At 37.0% G+C, this 23729-nt stretch overlaps 1 protein-coding gene across 6 annotated transcripts in view; it reads left to right on the top strand.

Annotated features, from left to right (window-relative positions):
• Positions 1 to 538: 538 nt before the first annotated feature.
• LOC140149174 (actin nucleation-promoting factor WAS-like) overlaps positions 539 to 23729 on the top strand; it is a 50949-nt gene continuing 27758 nt past the window's right edge. The window contains exons 1-5 of one of the 6 annotated variants that reach the window (XM_072171370.1): positions 539 to 733; positions 8494 to 8634; positions 12006 to 12092; positions 20370 to 20469; positions 23327 to 23359. In XM_072171370.1, coding sequence (XP_072027471.1) covers positions 629 to 733; positions 8494 to 8634; positions 12006 to 12092; positions 20370 to 20469; positions 23327 to 23359 — 466 coding nt within the window. In that variant the 5' untranslated portion in view covers positions 539 to 628. Of the gene's footprint in view, positions 734 to 8493; positions 8635 to 12005; positions 12093 to 18991; positions 19407 to 20369; positions 20470 to 23326; positions 23360 to 23729 lie in introns of those variants that run through there. The other 5 variants (XM_072171372.1, XM_072171371.1, XM_072171373.1 and 2 more) reach the window with 5 other exon arrangements.

Genomic DNA, 23729 nt, shown 5'->3' with positions numbered 1-23729 from the left:
GGAATTATTAGTCGAACGCATACCGGTATACGACGGTTCATAACACACACCACACGGTGTGCGGGACGGTGATCTACACGACAAAGGGTCGTACCATAACGTGACCGAAGGAGTGGTACGTATTGGCGACATATGCGCTGGTAGTAAATTCCAATTTTCTTTGCTTTGCCGTAGTTGTTCAGCTCAAAAATAAAAGGGGATATATCTGACAGTAAAAGCTAACATTTTATGGCAAAGAAATGGTAATCTATTTTGTATGAAAATGTTATAATATGGCTTTAAGCAAAACAGTTGGGAAGTAAATCTAGCAAGACCGAAATTAGAAGCTTTTTACAAAGTCAACCCAAATAAGGGGCCCGCCGTAGTGGGCGCCCCCAAAAATCCTCCGGACAAGAAACAAGAAAGTAGAAGTAAGCTGCCTTCATTTTCCTCAACAAAGGGCAGGCGAAATCGCGTAGCAAGCTATCTGGCCTTTTTTTAGTCCGTAAATAGCCCCACCACATGGTAGAATATAGTTAACTTACCCGGAAGTGTCTGTGTCAAAAAAAGGGCACTTGGTGTTTTCATTATTTCAACGAACGGAAAGTGAGGCGGAAAGTGATCAAGTTGGCTTTCAATTTGCAACAAAATGTCCAATCCGAATAGAAAACCTACGCCTACCAACAGGTCTAGTGATCTGCTCAGCACATATGAAAACGAACAGTTGTTCAATCTGCTTGGAAAACGATGTTTTGTAAGTTACTCGTTGCTTCAATTTCACAAGTCATGCATGCATGCAAGTTGTAAGCTTAAACTTACTATCAATAAAAAAGACAATAACTACTTTTACCATGTTTACTAGTGTATTGAAGTTGTATATATAATAAATAATTATTGCTGTATTCCTTTTTACGGGATCGAAAGCGTACTTATTTGAGAAGTGTAGCTTCGAATTTGCTTCACATTCGAATTAGCTTCACATTCGAGCTTGCCATGCTTAAGTTGAGGCGCCGTTTAGTTCCAGTAACTGTAACCGTATACTATAGCCTGTCAGGTCCGTAGATGTCATTATGTTTATGATAAACTTGCTTGCAAAACTAGAGGCGTAGCCAGCCGTAGTTCGTTACATACGATTCTGACTAAAAGTAGTACAGGGAACCCAGACTGTAGGCGTAGTAGCCCGAGGTACTCACACCTTGTCACTATGATTTCCACGGTCTGAGTTCTCCGCTTCGAGGTCTGAGATGTCTACCTAGTTAGACCTATTTCCAGGGTACACAAAAAATACCACTTTCACATTTACCACTTCCTACCGTTCCTCACATTTAGATGAAACTTAATTTATTAAGGTAGCTGCCTCGGATACAACACCCTTGCAGAAAAATAGCTCCTGTGTCAGATCAATCAGGTCTATTCATTTAAATCTTTAACATAACAAACAAAAGTATTTTGCCCACCTATTTTAAGAGTGAGTCTTATAAGAATTGTAACAATTCTTATGTTTTCCTTTATTTTTTGAATTTTTTTCTTTGATTTTTTTTGCCCACTAAGGAAGAAGCTATGTTACCAAACTTTCAGGGATGGTAAATAAGCTTAATAAAAAAATACCTAAATTCTCTCGTCAGTTTTTTTGGATAAAGTGTTTACTTTTTGAAAAAATTATTTTTTCCATTTTTATTTTAGGAATGTTAGAAACACTGTAGCTTAAAATAGAAACACTTAATTGGAAAAAAGCTGACAAGAGAATTTAGATATTAATCTTATTTACCATCCCTGAAAGTTTGGTAACCATAGCACCCTTCCCTGTTAGCTAAAAAAATCCTAGTCTTGCCAGCAAGACTGCAGTCTTTATCATAAACATAATGACATCTACGGACCTGAAGTCTTGCAGCGGTATGATAGGGATGCACTGTACTGTACGTTTAAGAAATCCAAACTTCAAGCATTAAGAAATATACCTTTCATTTGTCAGTTTTACCTCAGAGATATTGTAGACCCTCTCTACACAGTGCAGAAACATGCAAGGAGAATCAGATAGAGCTCAATATGATAAATCCAAATCATGAAAATAAAGCAATTTTGCAGAGCAATATTTTGACCACTTTTGCACTAAGTAAATTACTCCATGAAGATTGCAGGTTTTGCCAACTTGGGGAATGTTGAACCCACCCAAAAGATGAGATCAATGTAGATCAATTATCTCAACTTTGGTATGTTAGTATAGTACAATGGGATTAAAATCATCCATGTACGCCCAAACTCTGGTACAATGGGATTAAAATCATCCATGCAGGCCAAAACTGTCCTTGAGAGAGTTCCTCGGCTACATCCTTGGAGCCCAAAATGAGCCCACATATTGTGATGTTTCTTATTTGTGGAACAGATATCAATATAGTGCACTGTAACCATAGAGTCTATGGTTACAGTTACTGGAACTAAAAAAATCCTAGAATTTAGGTAATTTAGTGTTTCCAGAAAAAAATCAAAAAATCATAAAAAAGTACCAACATTCCTTTTAAATATATACTTTAAAAGTAACACTAAGTTAGAAAATAAACTTGGTTTGTATTATTCTGTGATATATTGGCAGCAAAATGAAACTTTAAACTTTTATATGCAACTGCTATAAAGGAGAGAAAAATCAGTTTTAATAAAATCTTTGTTTTCAAAAATGTGGCTATTTTGAGAAATTGGCAAAGTGCCAAAAGCCCTTCCCTGTAATAATTCAATGGGATTTTGAGATGACAAAAAGTTGCATAAATCAAAAATGCTTTTTTGGAAAAAAAATTAAAACTTGGCAAGTAAAGTTTTCTCATCAATACACACATCCTATATCATTTTCAAGGAGTTCTGAACATGACACCATAGCTGATAAAGCCACCTTAAACAAAACATAGTTACAAAACTTGTAACTCTAGTCCACACTCAAAGCAAGACATTTGGCCTCACTCTAAATAAGGGGAAAACTGAAGTTCAGATCATCAACAAAGTCAGCCACCCAATAACCATCTTCATAGAAAGTGACCAACTGAAGCAAGTCCAAACCTTCACCTACCTGGGAGGAGTTACCACAGAGAATTCAACCAGTACGGAAGACATCAAACGGAGGATTGGACTGGCAATGGGAACTTGGAAGCATGCGGAAGTTAACCACAATATGGAAGTCAAAAGAAATTAGTATCAACACAAAAATGGAACTCTACCAGGTGCTAATCTTGTCAATAGCAACATATGGGGCAGAAGCTTGGACGCTCAAGAAAAGAGACGAGAAGAGATTGTTGGTGTTCGAGATGTCTTGTTTAAGGTGGATAATGGGAGTCTCCAGAAGAGAGGCTACGGAACACATCAATAAGAGAGGCAACAAGCAGCCAGGTCACAATACTAGACAAAATCAAAGCCAAACAACTGTTCTACTTTGGACACATCGTACGGATGCCAAAGGACAGATACCCTAAATATGCCCTTGAAGGTAGAATACCTGGACACAGGCCTAGAGGTAGACCCCCAAAGCGCTGGCTTGACAACATAAAAAGCAGCTGCCAAGAACTTGGGATTACATCAATCTACAATGCAAGGAGTATGGTCACAAACAGAGGCATATGGACTTCCATGGTGAAACGGCTGCTAGCTCCAAGGTTCCCAGGATCCGAGGGAGGAAAGCAATAAGTCCAAGTAAGTCCAAACAAAACATATTTGGTGCATGTTTGTAAATTTTGAGCACATTTGAGGATGTAAAATGACCAGACTTATGATCGTTATCGTCGCCGTATTTTGAATTCTTCCAATAAATAGAGCCTAGAGCCATCACCGCAACATGAGTTCAGGGTGCCCAACTTTTTAAATGGGACCACATTCATGGCCCTATGGTGAGGAAGGAACAACTAGGGCAATACAAAAATGTCATACCGATAAATGATGTGTCTGTGTTGCCCGTTTTTTAAAGTTTGTGTTGCGGTGAACTAGACTAATGGCACAAATTATATATGGGGAGTGGAAAACACCAAATTGGTGTTTTATGACCTTAAGGGGGTACTACACCCCTGGCCAATTTTGTGCCTATTTTTTCCTTTTTCTCAAAAATTATGGCGCATTGGTGACAAGTAAGATATGTAATTTATAGGGGCAAGGACTACAACTACTGCACTGAAAATTCAGCAACTCTAGGCAAGTAGTTATTGATTTATTGATCAAATATTGGTTTTCCCTCATTTTTGACTGTTACTCCACAACTGTTGTCTGTGCTGAAATAAAATTTCTAGTACAGTAGTTGTAGTCCTTGCCCCTATAATATTCATATCTTGCTTGTCACCAATGCGCTATAATTTTTGAGAAAAATGCAAAAATAGGCACAAAATTGGGCAGGGGTGTAGTACCCCCTTAAGTCTTTCAATTCACGTGAGTGTCCTTGACTATCACTGTAACAGTCATTCTGTTTTCAATTAGCATGGAATGACCCGGGGGAATGACCCGTTCTCGAATTTGGGCACCATCTTGGACTCAAGTACACTTTTGTTGTGGCCTCTGCCTGGATTTATTTTGATCATCATGGTTCATTGTCATTGAACATTCAAGCACACAAGTTTTATTAAGTTTGTAAGTATACTATGACCATGGCATAATGGCACTTGGACCTCAAGTGTCATTTCATCATATTTTCAAACATGTTAAAGGTACCAGTAGTCATATTGCGTTGGATCATATTGGGTCAACGGTGATTCCATTTAGTAATTTACCTATTTTTTCTGTTGTACGCATATATGTTAACTGATATATCGTACTCGGCAGTGGTGTTTGACCCCTGCCTTTTTATTTTACCCCCACCTTTTTTTACTGAGGCATCCTTATACTGAAAATTCCTGACCCCCACCCTTTTTACTGAGGCACCTTTTTAGTCTGGCTGCCAGTGGGTATGATGTTGTTTTGGTGTCCATAGTTTTGTTTTTGATGGATATTGCTTCTCAAGACCACCAACCTCAAATACAGTGGAAACTCGTTAATACGAGATCGCCGGGGTCGGCATGTTTAGCTCGTATTAAGCGGAGTTCGTTTTAAAAGTCAGGTACAAAATATGTGTCGGAAGACTGCATGTGTTTAAGCCTATTAAAGTCGGCTCAGTGGGCTGTACAAGCAAAACTTCACTGGTCGAGTCTGCATAGCCGTCTTCATTATTTTATACTAGATTTGCAGCCTCCGAGCAGAGCAGTGTCACAGTTCGAAATTCCCTCAATCGGTATGATAGGCTAATAATTGTTTTTGAGTTTTCGGTAAGAGGCATTTTTCTCACAGCTTTCTGATAATATTCAGATGATTTTTCTCAAGCTGATTATCGTAAACAAAAAAATAAAACAATTACCTACGGCGATATCGGGATTTCCCCTACTTCCAGCAGCTAGTAAACATGCCTTGAAGGGTTTCCCACTTTCGATCCAAGGGCGGACTTCCGCGTTTGCGATTGGCTAGTTTTTGATATGTCATCAGCAATAATTGGCCTTATATGGCAAATTTCGTCATGACTTGATTTATAACATCTAAAAATAGGAAAGGGAATCCTCATTTGCCGCTAAAGTGATGTCTCGAGCGAGTATTTTGTCAACTTCTCACATGATTTAAATCATAAATTTACCTTGGGAAATTAGCTCGTTTTATCCATTATAAAAACATTAGAAAACAAAAGCTTTGACTTACAGCAAGTGCTCGTATTATGCGGATTTCGTATTATTTACCTCGTATTAAACAGTTTATTTTGTACAGTAAATAATAGGGGGAAATCGGGACCACGAAGTTTCTGTTAAGTAGTAAGCGGTTTCTCGATTAAGCGATCTCAGATAACGAGTTTCCACTGTATAAGTTTACTGGACCTCTGTCAGCATTGAGCATTTTGAGATATGGTGGGTCAAAGTTCATACAGAGGTCAAAATTCAAACTGCTCAAATGCTGTTGAAAAATTCTCTAAATTATTCCTCTTGTCATGGCGATCCAGAAAAAGTATACTTTTACATTCCCTTCTGGAATTATAGCAGAAAGGTCAAAGGTCACCATTTGACCTCCACAGTGGTCAAAACCTGAAAAATACTCTGATATTCATGAAAATAGTCTCAAATATTTTGTCTTCTATAAACAATTATAAAAAAGAATAGTTTGCCACAGCAAAGATGTTTTGTTACCATGTGGTGACAAAGGTCAATGCCCACTGAATCACATTTATAGACCTGGGCCTTTGCTTTTTTGCTATGTTACCGTGGTTACCCATGTAAGGAAACATCATACATAATACAAACTATTATTTTTCTGCATGGATTTTCTATGATGAACAATTTGAGACTATTTTGGTGAAGATCAGAGCAGGGGTCAAATTGTGAGCTTTGACCTTTTTGACCAGAACGGTATGTCACAGATAATTAATTTAGTGTCACGCTTTATATTTCGTCTTCACGCATTTTACTAATCCATCCTTTTTAGTGAAAATATGCCAGCCCCCATGCTTTTATCGGTATGCATCAAAAAAGGAGGACTGCTGAGTATGTACAATTGTACATATGTATATGTCAATAAGTTGAAGGTAAAATGAAATAGTTCCGTAACATTCAGACCTGAAACTTGACCTTTTTTTAGCTGATTTCCTTTTTTTTTTTATTCCTAAAATTTACGCATTATTTGTTACTTTCAGCCCAATTTGAGCTTTTTAGCATGATTTTGCACTATTTTCCTCTTTTTTCACAAATGGTCAGTTTCAGGTCTGAACATTGTAAGACTGTAAACACGATTTTGGGGATTTTGGCCACCATCTTGGATTTAAGGAAATAATTCAGGCGGCCCCTATTTACTTCTTTCATCCAAAGTAACATACATGCCAAGTATGGTTTTGGTAGGAAAAAGCAGTCTTCATGTAGTTGTGTACAGGTATTATTATCAATTGATGGGCTCACTGACTCCACACTGCACAGTTAGGAAGAGATCAATAAGACTTAATTCCTTTAGTTAGGACAATGGTCAAGGTTCAATGCCCTTTAACCTTTCCCAACACTCCAATGTATAGAGGTTATCCATGTTCTATAAGCTGCATGTCCTATCAACGACTGCTATACCTTGTTTAAGACATTCTAAAGAAGTACCTGCATGCACAACCATGACTGTTTCAAAATAGCCCGCCAAAGTCATGCAGGTAACTCCGAGGTTGTGCATTGAATTAGTTTGAATAAGGAATACTACGGGAACACATGAGTGAATAGTCCGAATAATCAGACCCAGAACAAAATATTAATTTCTGACATGATCGTGTACTGGGTCTGAACTGTTTCCATATGAAATCTTGATGGCAAATTGGACAATAGAAGCACATGGTTCTACGTGACAGCTTTTTAATCCCTATTCAGGTTACGTGAATCACGCTATTGTGGACCATCCTTCTGATACTTGAGTGTTTGGACAAGCGGAACGGTTTTTGTCTACCTCTCTGTTTGTAAACAAACCAGGAGGTCGAAATCGCCCTCCTCGCCGAATCACGAAAGTCAGCGTAATAGTACGGCACTAATGAGTGAAGTGGATAACCTCTATTAGGAAATCTATTATAATTGCCAAGATGTCATTATGACGTTTGCCATACTATATTGCCTTACATGTAGGCCCAATTGCTGAAGTGGAGCCAGAGCAACACCTGGAATAAAATACAGCTCAATAGGCACAGTCTCCTAGTTTATAAACCATCAGTAACATACGAGTATAAACCAAGACAATCAGACAGCTTTTAGCTAGTTCCTTGTGCAAGGGAAATTATCACAAAAAGATTTTCTAGCCACACCAGGGCTCGAACTCAGGACCTCTCACACTAAAGTCTGATGCCAGTGACACTGTAGTCTGACAACCGGTGACCCTGGGCCTCGCTCTTAACATGTTAACAAGTTGGCAGAATCAGAGCACTTTTTGAATCAATCACATTACCGATGCGCTCTATTCGATATGGAAGGTCAGAGGCTTGTGGCTGCCATGCAGAAGAAAGTAACGAAAGGAATAAAAAAGGAGGAACAAAAAATGTACATGGCTAGGTTATGGGTATTCAGTTAATATGGTTAAGGATACCGACCTACCGTATGGGATGGGATTAATTACGAAGATGATAAAAATTGCAAGGGTAGGCTACGGTTTGGTGTGGTTGATGGTAAAGATCGATGCTATAATGTCATTTATGTGTCTGGTGGAGGTTTGTGTGTGGGGGAGATACAGTAATAAAATAGCAATCGCTATATATTGTCTTGTATGTGTCCTGTTCAATAATTCTTCCTGTTTTAGTGATTGCTCCCATTTACTCAGCTACTGAGGGCCTGCGCAAAGTACGAAATCCTGCTAGTCTAGGGTCTGACTAATATTAAATTTAAGCTTTTTCGGCCATATACTCGGTCTTACAGGTGATGAGCCTGGGAAATGTAATCCATTCTTTTTTTCCTACTTTGCTAACTTTTAAATAATATTAATAATAATGATTCTGCCATATTCTTTGCACCCTCAATTATGTTTCAGACTTTAGCCACTGCTGTTGTGCAGGTGTTTTTGGCACATCCTCGTTCACCGAAGACATGGAGCAAAGAACACTGTGGTGTAGCATGCTTCGTCAAAGACAACCCAAAGCGCTCTTACTTCATTAGAGTCTATGATATTGTGGTATGTATAGATACATGCATGGCATGATCACTCCAGTCAAGGTTATTGAAGTGAACTTAGAGGTTGGCAAAGATGCACCTTACATGTAGCTATCTCCATAGCGATTGATACAATCCCATCAGAACCAAGGATAATAATATACGTACTAACTCATATTATTGAAATTACATGGGCAGAGTAAATACGCCATATATGAAGGAGGCGAAGGAGCTCAATATCATAAAACAATTTTGGCCAACCTGCTACACAAAATTTGGCTTGTATAGCAAATATTTTTACAGGTATGCTAAAATATCATAAGAACATCAAATAAATAATATTTTGCTAAAAAGTGCTATGCACATTTTGAAAGTAAATCAAACCCTGGAGATTTGATCATAAGCACTTGTGTGATGAGAGTTTGCTACTTGCTACATGTACACTGACCTGTAACTTGGTGTGTTATGGAGATGATGCTCATGTTACTAGAAAAGAACTTTGATACTTCCAAAATCTTGAGTGTAGATACCAAAATCTTATTTATGAACAAAAATGGAAGTTAGTATTGGAATCTAATCCTGGCAAATTGAAATTGAGATGTAAATGCATTGGGAAAACTTCATAAACATACCCAGAGTTTGTATTGATGAGTCATCAGACTGACTAAAATGGTTTGCCAAATTCCTTAAGCGTACTGCTAACCAACCACCACGTTACTTTTGCACAAGGTCCTATATGCACTATTGCACTCGTATACGCAAGGACTAACACTTAAGAAAGACTTGGCAAGAAATTATAACATGTATATTTGCATACAATATTCAAGCTTCTTAGTGCCTCTTCCCTAATGTACACCCTCACCTAAATGTACCCAATATGAACTGCTGTAACTTACATCTGTTTAAAAGTGCTATTCAATCTGCTTTAAGTATGGAAAAATGTATAATATCATGCTACGTGTAGTTGACTTAAAACCTAAAATTGCATGTAACCTTTTCAATTTTATCATCTTTTTGAAATGTACATGTAAGCATAATGAAAAATACTTAGAATTCAATATGAGATTTCCCCTTCAATCAAGAAGTAAGATTTGATTGTGATGGAATCATCTCTTGGGAGGCAGCATCATAAACCATACCCATATTTGTCATAAAACAAATCTAGACACAACAATGTTACTTACGTCATCAGTGAGTCTTATTCAAACCTTATGAAGCAGACAGGTACATCCTGCCTGGTTGATTACTACCCAGTGATGGGAATCTGTAAGCTTCATACAAGTACAAACATGATTTGTACAAAAGTATTCAAATTTCTTATGAAATAATAAAGATTATTTTAATATTGATAATAATACTAACGATAACAACAATAACAACAACAGCAACGATTCTTTGATAGGATTAATTATGCACTCTTTGCATGAATCCAGTGCACCAAAATGTTCATTTCATGATTCAGTCATTACAGATTTTGCATTTACAGCCATGGGGCTGAATTACAGCACACAATATACAACTATAATCACACATGGAATGCATAGAAAATTAACAAAACAATTTGATAAGAAGCTTAAGTGTCATTAAAGATTACATCAAAATATAACCAAAATAATATTGCATCCAATGATTCAAAGGGAATAGTTTAAAAACTGTCAACAAGGCTGTGAGGTTAAAACAGAAACTGCCCAAGGTGTGGAACTATGTCCTTATAGAGCAATTGCACAGGAGATGCATAATAAGGAAACTAGAGATGTTTTGAAATAGGGTATTCAGGGATGTATTCACACTCACAAATTATTATGAGGTTACAGTCATAAAATGAGGCACTACTTTCAAATACAGAACTAATTAAAAAAATGAAAACAAATATAATTTTGTTTTGCCAGATAAAATGTATCTTAATCCTAATTCTGTAGTTCGACCTGACTTAGTGAAATTATCATATTTTTTAGAAAAGGGGGCAAAAATAAAAATTTTAGCAATTTCAGTTTTATGCATTCTGAGTTTTCTCTCAAAGGTGCTTCATATTCTCATTTCTAACCTAAGTTAAGTCAAAGTAAAAGATTAGAATTGAGTAGGTGTTCATCTTGTAAAACAGAATAGACTGGTAATCTTTATCTTAATTCTTAATTTTTTTGTATATTTTTCTTACGTCTGGAGTAGTACTAATTCCTGACTATTCCAATCAAGAAGATACAATTTTGTCTGATATACCCCCATCCATGCTTGACAATTGTACCACATGGCATTATTTACAGGCTCAACCATTTCCCAATCGCTAATCTTAGTCAAGTAGTTCAGTTTTTATCAATTTAGTTGGCAGCTGCGACAGCTGATATTTGTCATAAAAGCTGCAGTGTATACTTTTGATCAAATCTTTTAGGTCATCTGCAGGGATACCTTATTTGTGGCTCCTGGGGTGGGGTTTGTGTGTAAGTGTGTTTGTGTTGTTTAACTTTGTTCACCACTCCTTTACTTTACCCATCCTCCATCCCAATAGAGTTAGGGAAAGTGCCAAGCTTACAGCAACAAATAAAGATTTCTGACAAGGCAAAATGATCTGCTCCCTGAACTAATGAGGTAAAATGAAAGAAAATAGCTATATTACAGTGACTAGATCGTTAATGCCATATATCAGTGAATATGATTCACTGAATATGATTCGCTGATTAAATCCCAGGATTTATTTGAAAATCTCAGATTTTGTTTTAAAGTACACTACCTGCAGCCCTTGTTATTTTTGGGTGTTTTATTTTTTTAGTTTATCTAAGTTGTGGACCTCTTGGGCAAATGTTACAATATATAACTGCTTCAAAATAGTTATCCATCGTGATTTTTTTAGGGTTGGGGTAAATTTGGAAAACACACTATTATGTGCACATTGTCTGCTAATACAGATTTTGTGACACAAATAATTTGTCAAATTTGGTGTCAAAGTTCAGTGTGTACTATCCTAATCCTGAAACTCAAATCCCATCTAATCCAGAGTCAGTCAAACTACAGCATTATGGCGAAATCGATTAATTGAATTAAGTCGGTATGAAGCCAATTATTTAATCCACCGACCATGGTTGCTCATTACATAGGGTTCATAGAAAGCTGTTGTATTGTCAATCAAGTTCACAAAGTGATAGTAACACTTAAGGATGTACCCGCCTAGTATCTGCCCTTGAGCAAGCCATAACGCATTTACTCATACAATCTAGTTTTTTGTTGTCGTAACAACACTTGGATTGTTGTTATTACGACTGTATATGGCATATTTGCCAGGTTTTTCAATTGTAACTGAATGGACTTATTAACACAATGGATTCAAGACAGGAGTATGTCAAATTAGCGAAGAATCCAGTGAATATGCAAATTAACATAGAATTTGTTTGGGATTTACAGAAGGAGCGAATGGTGTGGGAGCAGGAATTGTACAACCAATTCAAGTATCAGACCCCAAAACAGTTCTACCATGTCTTCGCCACTGAAGTAAGTCAAACTTGTTTTTCTTTTGTAAGCTACCTTGCTGAATTACTGTGAGGGAGTATCTGATAAGGCACTTCTGAGGTGCTATTGCAGGGGCGTATCCAGAAACAGGGGCTAAGAGTGCACCCAGGGGGCTGATTGGCTGATATATGCCCAAAATAGGCTGATTTTGCACGAGTTGAAATTTAGAAAAAAACGGAGTGCACACACCCTTTGCACGCCCCTGGATACGCCCTTGACATCAGTGAATGAGAAATTGCAAATTGTTTTAATTATCAAATATAGACAAATCATTTCCAAATATAGTAGTACTGTAATAATAGTATGGACCATAGAAATAGAGAGGAAGATCCAAATTGCCAACAGTACACAGAAATAATCAAAAACAATTCTTATGTCAAATCTTATGATAAATCTGCGTACAAGGTGTAAAAGCAGTATACCTGAATAAAGATGGTGGCAAGTCCTGACCGACCTTCTCCATTTCTGTGGTACATGCAAATTAAAATATTACTTTCTCTATTAATAGCTGAAATGGTGTTTAAATTTTGCTGGGATATGATCCCAGATTTGGGCTGCATGACCATGTTAATACGGTTAGTATTTATGCTTGTATAGTGCCATTGGCCTCATTTGTTTGAAGGTTTGTCTACATCTACATAGCAACTGTATGAGCCAGGTGTATGCATTATGTACATGTATCATCAGGGTTAAACATTGCTATTAAATCCCAATAGGCCAATTACCACTAATAGTAGTCTGTACTTCCTTGCTTGTATAATTGCTTTGTAACCAAGGCTTATACTCGTGCACCACCAGTGTTTATTACCCTTGTATTTATACAGGGTTGTTAGGGTTGAATAGGTTACCCAGGGGGGCCACTCAGAATTATACTTGTAAGCATCTGCGTGAAAGAAAACACAGATTTAGGGTGGTTTTGAAAAGCACTCATTTTACTGGAAGAAGGGGTGTTTTTTTAAAGAACGATCCTCGCTTAGGGTAGTTTTTTTTAATTACTCAATTAGCCATTAGTGGTGACATATTTATCAAGTTATTCGGCACAACAGAGTGGTTTCCAAGCGATTTTACACACCAGATTTAAAAAATTCGGAGCCGACTTCAACAGCGCCTTGAATAGCCGATCATCATCACTGAATGACACTCATACCAACACACTGACGTGATGTCTCTCCTTGTTTAGGGGCAAATTTCAAGCCAATTCCTCACTTAGGGTGTTTTTTTAATGTATCTCCTACTTTGGGGGAATTTTCAAACCAATTCCTCGCTTAGGGTGTTTTTTTAAAATAAAATTCTCGTTTAGGGTTAGTTTGCCAAAATTTCGACATCCTCGCTTAGGGTAATTTTTGATGCTTACAACTTTTATACATGAGTGGTCTCCCCGGGATAGGTTACTTGATCATTAATTCCTCAGCAACTAGTGTTGTAAAATTAGAATCAGATGACGTAATGTTCTGTGATATTTATACTATATTTACCCAATATCTGCTGCAAAAGTGTTTTTCCAATCAAGTAGTACAACAAGTGATATCATTGAATGATTAAATAGAAAATAGTTTTGTATTAAATTAAAATTTTAGCAGTTCCGTGGTCTGGGTACACAATGGTGATCAGCGATCGCATAGAAGTGGCGAGGTCATCTCTAAGTTATATGTGCCGATGACCAATGGGTCACCGTCTTGTTGTTAAGACCATTCATCAGCCAATCAGTGTGATTGTTTATAACTTCAGTGTTTACACTTGTGTTTGCTCGGCGCACAGCACAGACCACGGAAGTAATAAAAATAACTTTAGTATTGTGAAAAGTAGTACACAAAACAGGAAATCCAGTGGTTTTATTCATTGACCAAAATCGCCAGGACATCCTGAATTAAGGCTGTATGTGGTTTTGGATCAAAGTGTGAATGTTATTTTAAGAGCCAGAACACCTAAATCTGTACTCCCTCATTCATATCAAGCCGCATGGGGAATTCCCTAACTCATGAGCTGATGAATCAATCACCAGCCCAGCCCAGTGGGCACACAATGCCATTTCAACATTGAAATTGAATTCAAAATTTGTTTTGTTTTTCAAAATTGAAATGGCAACATTTACCCATGGGCTGTTACCAGGTCTAGCATGTAACAACAGTTATGTGAACATCCCTTTTCTTTACATATGAGCAAATAGTACATTGTATGATTTGGATAGCAATCAGTGGTCATTAATAGCAGCACCTGAGTTGTATATCTTTGCTTGTAAAAAGCTACATATGTTGCCAGGAAGGATGAATATTAATTCCTGTCAGGTATCTCTGTTAACCAGCAAACATCAGAGGCCAGAGGTGCACACATATGTGCTAGCTACTTAGGCCAAAAAAAAAGTTGTTTGCTTGCCCTCGTCCGACCGACCGTCTCGGCAGTCCCGACCGTAGAACTTTTTTTTGAAAAAGTTTTTTTTTATGCGATTTCCCAAAATGGCATGTATTTTTCGTCTGAAAAACCGATGATTTTTAAAAAGAAACGTTGTAAAATACCATATCCTGCATGTTTACGTGTCCGGCTGTACCTGACTGTCGGGTTCCGCAATTTCGTATACCACCTCAGCGTCTAAGCTTTAATACAATTTGCTATCCACCTGCACATTTCGGACGGCGCATCTAGGGATGAGTTTATTTACAGGCAAAATATAACCGTGCATATCGTGCAAGAATGGATACAATATAGCAGATGTTAAAATATGGTAAAAGTAGATAAAATTTGAAAACAGTTGTACCAGATATTCATTTCTTGTTTATAAATATTTAGATTCATGATATTTGTTTGTATCGATTAGGAAGTAACATTGCACTATTTTGTTCAACATGTTTGTTGAGGCTACTTTTATTAAGAGCACAAATCGCTCGGTATAAATATGATTTCACTTTTTAAACATGGCGGACAAAACACGAGTAGCGCTTAGCTGTACAGGTGAAGCAAGGGACCGAACACGCTGATTAATATGATAGTTTTGAAAAGCAGAAAACACTACATGTAGGAGAATTGTACACTTCATTAAACGTAGGCTTAGATGGCGTGATGTTGCTGCTACGGAAATGCTTGAACCATTAATTGCAGTCGCCGATTCGGTATTCGCCATGTCTGTTTCTGGGAAACGGAAAAAAAAAAAAAAAAAAAAAAAAAAACTTTTCCCGACCGACCGACCCAATTTTTAAAATCCATTCGAGGGCAAGCAAACAATTTTTTTTTTTGGCCTTATTTGAGCATCTGGGTCCAGCTTCCAGCACCAAAGCGGCAGTAACGACTGGTTATGCAGTGAATCGTGTCTTTTTCTTCTTTCCTGACTTCTTGACATATTTATTGAATGAGATAAGAGTAATGAAAACAAAATTCTGTATTTTTGTTGTATGTGCAATGGGTTTGCAGCTATTTATGGATGATGAATGCTCATATTTTATTTCCCTTGTACTGGAACATCAAGGTGACAAAATATGTGATGTTGAAATGAATATGTTTTGCTAATGAATACAGGACATATCTCACATGTTACAATAAAAATATCTTAATTCACAGTACCTGTTACACAGGAGGTGACATGACAACATAAGTAGTTTATACCCCAAATTTGTTCAAAAGGTCACTATTATCTTTGTTGGACCATGGTCATCAAGTATTCAAGCTTTCATCTTCTGTATGTTCAATTTTGATCATCTTTTATTAATTGGCTATTAAGATAACTAATTTTAATTAATGGAGCCTTTTAACACCATACTTTAGAGTTATTATAAATAGGAATACATAAACCTTAATAGACAAAGTCCAAGGCCCAGGCACTGGCAGGCAGGTCTTTGACTGATCAAACCTTCATAGTAGCAAATTTTGCATAATTGTAATATTTTTGAGTGATTATATTTATGGACTACATCCTCTTAATTGTAAGCCAAGTCATTACTCATTATGCCCCTGATTGTTTCATGCTAAAGTACAAATTAGTAGATTGTCGTTAGAGGTACTACCAATTATCTGCTGATTCAAATGTTATTTACTTAGAATATGCACACACACTTGTTTGCACGAACATATACATGCATAAATGACAGAGCATTATTTGTAGACCGATTTGTGTAAAAAAAAGTCTTTCTCAATTTTGTATTTGATATCCATATCATTATCAGTATGAGATCCAGAGCTCTGATTGGCTGATTGAATCATATAATGACATCTTTGATTGAACCAAAATCTGAGATTTTTATGCAAACTATTCATCTCCAAGCAAAATCACACTGTCGCTCATCTTTTCTTGCTTGGGATTTAAAAAAAAGAAATATGATGAAGTAATTCAAATTTGTATCGCCAGTGGCTCGTCCATAGGCATATTTAATTAGTATTTTGTGAACTCATTGGTTAACTCTGGTGTAATTTCCCTGTAGGAAATCAGTGCATTTACCTAGCAGATTTCATCATTTACATTACCTATATGACACTTCCTGACCATGGAGTAGCAGACAATATGGTGGGTTTCAATGGCTGCACCTGCAGTTTATCCAAAACACTTTATATTAACATGAAAAAATGTACATTTTTATGAAAAAATAGTTCTTTAAAGAAATATTTACTACAACTTAAAGTTTAAAATAGGTTTTGTCCATGTAATTTAGGCCTGAAAATTCCATAATTCCAGGGGCAAGACCATCCTTAACCAGAGCACTTGTGAGATAGTGTGAAAGTGTAGTATAGACTGTCCAGCTCATCAGTGACCATTGTGTCAGTCCACTTCCAGTCTCATCATTGGCAAAAGTCGGTGTTGTCCACAACATGATGTAGAATATACATTGGTTAAATTCCCTGAATTATGAACAAGTATTTATATAGGAAATTATAGTTTACTATAGAATTAACTTTTGGCAAAGTAATAAAAAGGCTTGGGCAGATAGAGTAAAAATTGTGGAAATGTTTGCTTACACGTAGTTGAGTTCCTGTGTGAACCTTTCACACTTGGTTATAAAATGCTCATATTTGGTCATGAATCCATTTACGTCATCATCTTGCAGATAATTATGATTTATAAAGAATATCATTACTAACAAATGGTGGAAATGTATGAAAATAGTCAGCCTTTCTCTTCCCTTGCCTGCCAACATGACAAGCAGGAACTCATTAATCAAGTCCAATTGGGTTATAGAATAGAATACCCAAATGACCCACAATTCCCCTTGATTTATAGAGCTGTACGTCCCCATAGTGAGGCCAGAATGGATTCAATCTCAAGTTTTAATTTCTAAACAGAAATAGAACTCTTATAGCAGCAATAGTTTAGAATTTACAGTTTGGTAATTGCTAGAATTCTTTGTAAACAAACCAAGACTATGTCATTGTCAATGCATAGATTGTCAAGGCACACATTTAACTGGTCAAATGCAGGCGGCAAAATAAGGACTCTGAAGGGCACCTACTTCAAGGCATTTTTGAAAAGGCACATCTAATTTACTACAAGGTAATTACATGTTAAAGAATAACAGCTATATAGGGCATCAAGGCAACTGGTAGGCAATTGTCTTTGGTGCCTTCGGTTATTTTGCAGCCTGGTCAAATGTGCGCAGTAAATTATGTATGTATCTTCAGTGACATAGTTGTGGTTAATTTTGCAATGGCTTTCAGAATATAGATGTACCGTATTTGTTCCATTAACTGCCCAGGGCGCTTAACAAAGTTATTTAGGGTGGGTGCTTATTTTTTACATTGTTTACATAAATCTATATATGTAAAATGTAATATCCGTCAATCATCAGTGCAAGTGTGCCATATGTTTCAGATTATGATCCAGATTTATATAGACGAATCCGACGAGCCAAGTGATGTCAGGATTAAGTCGGCCATAGATGGAGGCCTTCCGCCCCAAACTAACTTAGTTCGTTTGGAATGTGATCCAAGACGCACACTATCGTGGTAAATGCTGCACGCCTGTGATACTGGCGTCACGTAAAATGGATGGAAGGCCCCCAGCTATGGTCGCCAGTGAGGTGTAGGAATGTGTCAAGTCAGATTTGTATATAGGCAGTTAATAAGATTAGTTTGCAATGCATGTTGTAAAGTCACTGGGTGGGTGCTTACAGGGGCATGGGCAGTTAATGGAATCAATATGGTACATGAATATTCTGTTGAAACCATGGAAGAAATATTCTTGATATCTATCTTTGGTAGTTGAGGGAGGCATGACATGATTGCAATCTACATCAGTGACAGCATCTAGACAGGTTTGGGTGACACAGAAACATGTCACACACTCTCTTACGTCACATATTATAGTAACTGCACAACATGCACATAGATTATCTGCATAGTAATATTAAATTAAATTAAAAACAAGAACAAACATACAAAATATGTCAATTATGGTAATATAATGTAATGAAATGAGATTTTCTATTCAAAACAGCATCATGGCATCAACATATTAGATATTGATAGGTTTGATAAAAAGTGCGCCTTCTTGCTTTTGGTGATTTTTGCAAAGATTGCAACTCACAGGGTTTGTATATCACAGTCATCACACATCTTTGACCTGCTGTGCCACATGTAATAAAACACTGCTGGCCGTATTCAAAGTGGAATATATTATTTTCAAAAACATCAATCATTTAAATTCATCAACTTTTAAGTAAATGCCACACATTTAAAAACAGAAACTATTTAGTTACAGATTATGAGGATTATGCAGATGTTCAGCAGTAGGCCCCTCACATTTGTAATCTCTGACCATCTGCTTGCTTGCAAGTCTCTATTTCACGCCTCCATTTGCAAAGAAGGAATTCGTCGTAATAAGGTATTACAGCACAAATCTATTGCGAGCCTTGCTGCTGGCTGGCTGGCAATGAGTCAGATCAAGAGCACCGCAATCAAGATCATCTCTTCACTTTTGACTTAGCCAACTAAAACTAGATCAAGCCTGTGTGCCTCTCTGTCAACTCACTACTGAAATTACATGAGTGTAAACTCTACAGACAGGTCTGCTGACTCTACTACCTTGTGTCATTCATACTTTGGATAAATCGTAAGGAAATTCATAGTCTGAAAATCAGAGGAGTGACAGTTCATCTGTCTGGTGCAATGAATTTGTGAAATTTGTGGAGTACATTTTAGCTGAATGTGACAATGCTTGCGTTTGAGTCAGCAAGAATCTACAACCAAGGAACCAGTGGAAATACGCCATGCACGGGCACCGGTTATCGGAAATATGCATGTTATTATCGTGAGAGTGTGGCTGAAAATGGTGTTGTACTTTCAAATTATAATAACATTTTACAAACATGGAAGTCCAGGGTAGGTATCAATGTTTGGCATCAATGTGCAGGTCCTTTTAATGTTGACCTAATGAACTTGAAACATCAACTGTGAAGCTTCCTAATTAGTATCAATTCTATAAATCAAAAACAATTTTCTTAATTTAGATGAAAAAATAAACCTGATGCTAATGAATTCACAGTAGATGTTTTTACTGTCTCTGTGCCACTGTACAGCTCTTAACAGTTGTTCAAAGGGTAAATATGGGGTAATAAATGAGTGGAGTAGGCACACCTGAGTTTGTACATCAGTGTGCCCATCTCTCTTCTTCATTAAAGCTTGTATAAAGGCTGGAGGTTTCTGTTTGTAAGCTGGATCTGTAATTAAAGAGTGTGATTGTGAATGTCAGTGCCCAATAAACCTGATTGGAGAGATTTAAGTGCAACACCCTGTCCCTGACTGGTTGCTGCTACTGCTTGAAGCGTGGTGTAGTTTGCTAGGGTTTCAACAAGTGTGATACCATGTATTGTGCTCAAGCTGTCATCACAAGTGGCTTGGACTTCATCAGGACTTGTTTAAACCCTAATTTGCTCTGAAATTTTGTTGTGTCAACCTCACTATTTATTTGGAGTCTGCTGTTTATTAGATACTTTTCCCATTACAGATGTACCTATAACCAACAGACATGTTTACGACTGTGTGTTGTCAATGCTTGAACATGATGAGGTGATACTACCTTAGATTGGTCAAAGAAGATGATGCCTACATGTATAGCCAACCAAGAAAACAACTTTATACAATTAAGAATGTTCCCAATTAATAGTCGGAATCATATTTTTTTTCAGATACGAGACATGTAGTTATTTTGCAGTTTTGTGAGTGAAAAAATGTGCCATGAGTTTTGCGAATCTGTATATCTGATATATGTTCATGTGCCGAACTTTCTTTAAGGTTTAAATTTAATTGTTAATCAAGCATTTCCTGCTTATTGTTTCCTTATAGGAATGCTGGGCTGGTTTGAACTTTGCCAACGACCAAGAGGCCAATAACTTCAAAAGAGTTGTGACAGAGAAGATCCAAGTGAAACAACAGAGAAAACAAGGTATTGATTGTATGATGTGACAGAAATAGATCTACAAACTGAATGACAGAGGACAAACTATACACAGCCAAAATCTTGCTGGATGTAGTGGAGTCCTGCATGTGGACTACTTACTTTCCTACTCCCATGCAACCCCTTACTAAAGTTTTTGTCAGAGAAGAACGGCACTTGTTTACATTTTGAGAGCGTGCAGAGCGTATACACGGAAGTGAGGTTCTGATTGGCTGAATCAGTCATCTGACAATCATAGCAACAGACCGATAATCTGATTGACCGATTGTGCATCAAAGTGAACACAAATCTCTGTGTATGTCGCTCATTAACAGGGCGCTCACGTCAATCTGAGCAAGGGACTGGCGTTCTTCTCCGAAACCCAGTGTAGCAATACATAAGCCCCACAACATGGATGATACTTAGATGTACCATCATAACCATGGGTGTGAATAAAAACCAGGAACATGATTCCCAACAATGATTCCCAAACTAATACATGAATACCTGTTCACTTCTTATACTGTTAATTGTCCACATGAAGAGTAACTTTTCCCCTGAAAAAAGACAAAAACTTGTGTATTTGTGAGCTTGAACATTGACTGATATTCACTTATCAGATCAGTTCTAAATAGGGATGTTTCAAGGTCAGTTCTTGTTGGGGGAGGGATTTTGGAAACACATCCTCATTTCAGATAATATTTCATATGCAACCTTTACAGTTTTCATATTAGTGCCTTAATTATCCTTCTAGGCAACTGGGTCACCTTGTGGCAAAAACTTGTTATACCTTCCATGTGTACCTCATAGGTATCACTGTGAGGTATATTGTGGGTACCCCATATCCTGAAAGCAGTGGTAGTACAGTGGTGTAGGAACATAGATTTGCAGATCACTCTCATCAGTAATCCATAAAAGAATTTGGCTGTGTATTAAGTAAGCTATCAGTTTGTGGATCTAAAATCACTCTCATAAACCTTTTGCACTCAATGATGCAAATGAGGGGGTGGTGGTTTTGCTTAATCAGCCAATAAGAGGCTGATATTACCTGATTCAGCCAATCAGGACCACACATAGTAACCACTAAAGTCCCCTTCAAGTACCCTGTACAAGGCTGTTTTCAAATGGTATTCAAGCTTGCAATTGAAACAAAATCAAAGTTGGGTTAATTATAAACAGATCTCTTGCTTGTTATTCTAATACTGCATAACTTTTCAGGGACTGAGTTTTGGAAAGGTGTGAGGCAAACAACATGCACACCTTAGATAAATGAGTAGTGCTCTGAGATAAGTGATTGCACTCGCACACCTTAAAACTCAGTTGGAGTCAGTCCCTGCCAGGTATGCTGCAAACAGCACACCTGGATGAGCCAAGGTGTGCTCTGAGGTGTGCGATCGCACTCGCACCTTAAAACTCAGTGCCTGACTTTTGGGTCAAAATGGTTATTTATAGACTATAGTAATTACCATGCATACAATGTTGACCAACTTGTTAGACAGTAATAGATTAATAATCAGTTATATATATCTGCATTCATTTCCCAACCAGTCAATCAGTTAACTTATTATATCTAGCTCTATTATTCCTTGCTTGCTCCATATAGTTATACCTTACCTGCTTTACCATCATAGAAATATTCATTGGGTGTGAAAGCAAACCAGCATGTACAAAAATACATCCTTAATAAAAAGCAACAGATACATTGTATAAAAATACACCCAAATTGGCTTACAGAAATACCCAAATTGACTTACAGAACTCACTATTCTACCCATTTTCTATCATGACACAAACTCTATTGGGGAAAGTATCCTTCTAAGTGAAATTGTTTCTTCCAATATAGATACGTATAGCTTTTGGTGTTATTGTTAGTCTCCTTGTATCTGTGTGTTATGTACTAATAAGCTGTGTTCTATTCTAAAAATATCCGAAGTCAGAGCTGGCCATTAACTTTTCTGTTCTTGGCATCTCAACACTAAAATAATGAAAACACCTGTGATGTTATGACATTCCTGTCATGCTCAGCGTTTTCTATCTTAGTAAAACTTCAGATATTTTTGGATGTTTGCCACTTCTGTAGTTATGGTTTTTGATCATCTTAACAAATGTAAGTGTCAGACCTGATTGATTCATAACTCTTATCACATGGTTATAAACATATTGTTATGCAACTGCAACATTTGCAGCCAAGTCATGTGTTATTTACACATTGATGATGTGTAAATGTTGGCAAAAGTGGCTGTCTTTGAATGTTCTCCATTAGTAATATTGAAAATAATATGCTTGCTGAATAGAGTATGTTTTGATCAGGGTAGTGACTGTCTCTTATCCTTTGTGCACCTGGGGTGGGTGGGCTTGTGTGTGTGTATATGTGAAAGGGTTAAGTATGTAATCACCCTTGAACATGGATGTTTTATGAAATATACATTCCAACCAGGGATGTTCCTACAAATGGGGATTTTTCTAGTATGTTCATTTGGCTGCATATAAACTAAAAATCTATTTCAGAATATTTCCCCTATTTAGTGACAGCCCCCAATTGATAAGTTAAATGTCATAAAATGTTGTGTATAATTTGCGTAAAATGTGTGTAAAGCTCCCATCATCTCCTTAAGCGTTCAAAATCAGAAAAAATCATGCCCCATTTGACAGTGATTACCTATAGGGTGTGTATGTGTGGGATATACTTGTCTGGGGAAGTTTGGTTTCATTATTTTGTGCACTACTCTGAATACTTGCTTTTATTGTATAGAGATCAAAAACCATACATGTGTCATGTTTGTCTACATGTGTGCTTTATTCCTGTCATTTTCTCTATCTCTTTTTAAGTTGTTGCTTAATGTCTTTGTCTTTGTATAATTTACAGACGTCTCTTTCAGGAGGTCCACTAGTAGAGAAGGTAACACTCCCAAATTTGAATTGACCTTTAGCTCATGGGGTCAACCTGTACTGCAACTTGATACATGTACATAGTACATGTACCATGTTTTGATGGTAGCTGTACCTAGGGTCAACCTTTTGCAGCTTTGGGTCAATTTTCAACCAATCATTACGCTCTCATCATGTTTTGTTTGGTAAATGTTAGTGTTACTTTGATGGTTGTTTTTTTTTTTCACATTATCGTATCATTTAAGATCCACCCTCGCTCGCTAAGTACAGGTATTGATGATTTTTAGTTCAGTTTTAATTAACAGAAAAACCAAGATGGTTTGTTGCCATTAATGTTTTGAAATTATTTGAAACCCTTTGCAGCTCTACCCATTGCACTT

The sequence above is a fragment of the Amphiura filiformis genome, chromosome 3, assembly GCF_039555335.1.
Source record: "Amphiura filiformis chromosome 3, Afil_fr2py, whole genome shotgun sequence".
NCBI lineage: Eukaryota > Metazoa > Echinodermata > Ophiuroidea > Amphilepidida > Amphiuridae > Amphiura > Amphiura filiformis.
Note: the sequence above shows the minus strand (reverse complement) of the source record. Positions and strands in the feature narration are given on the sequence as shown.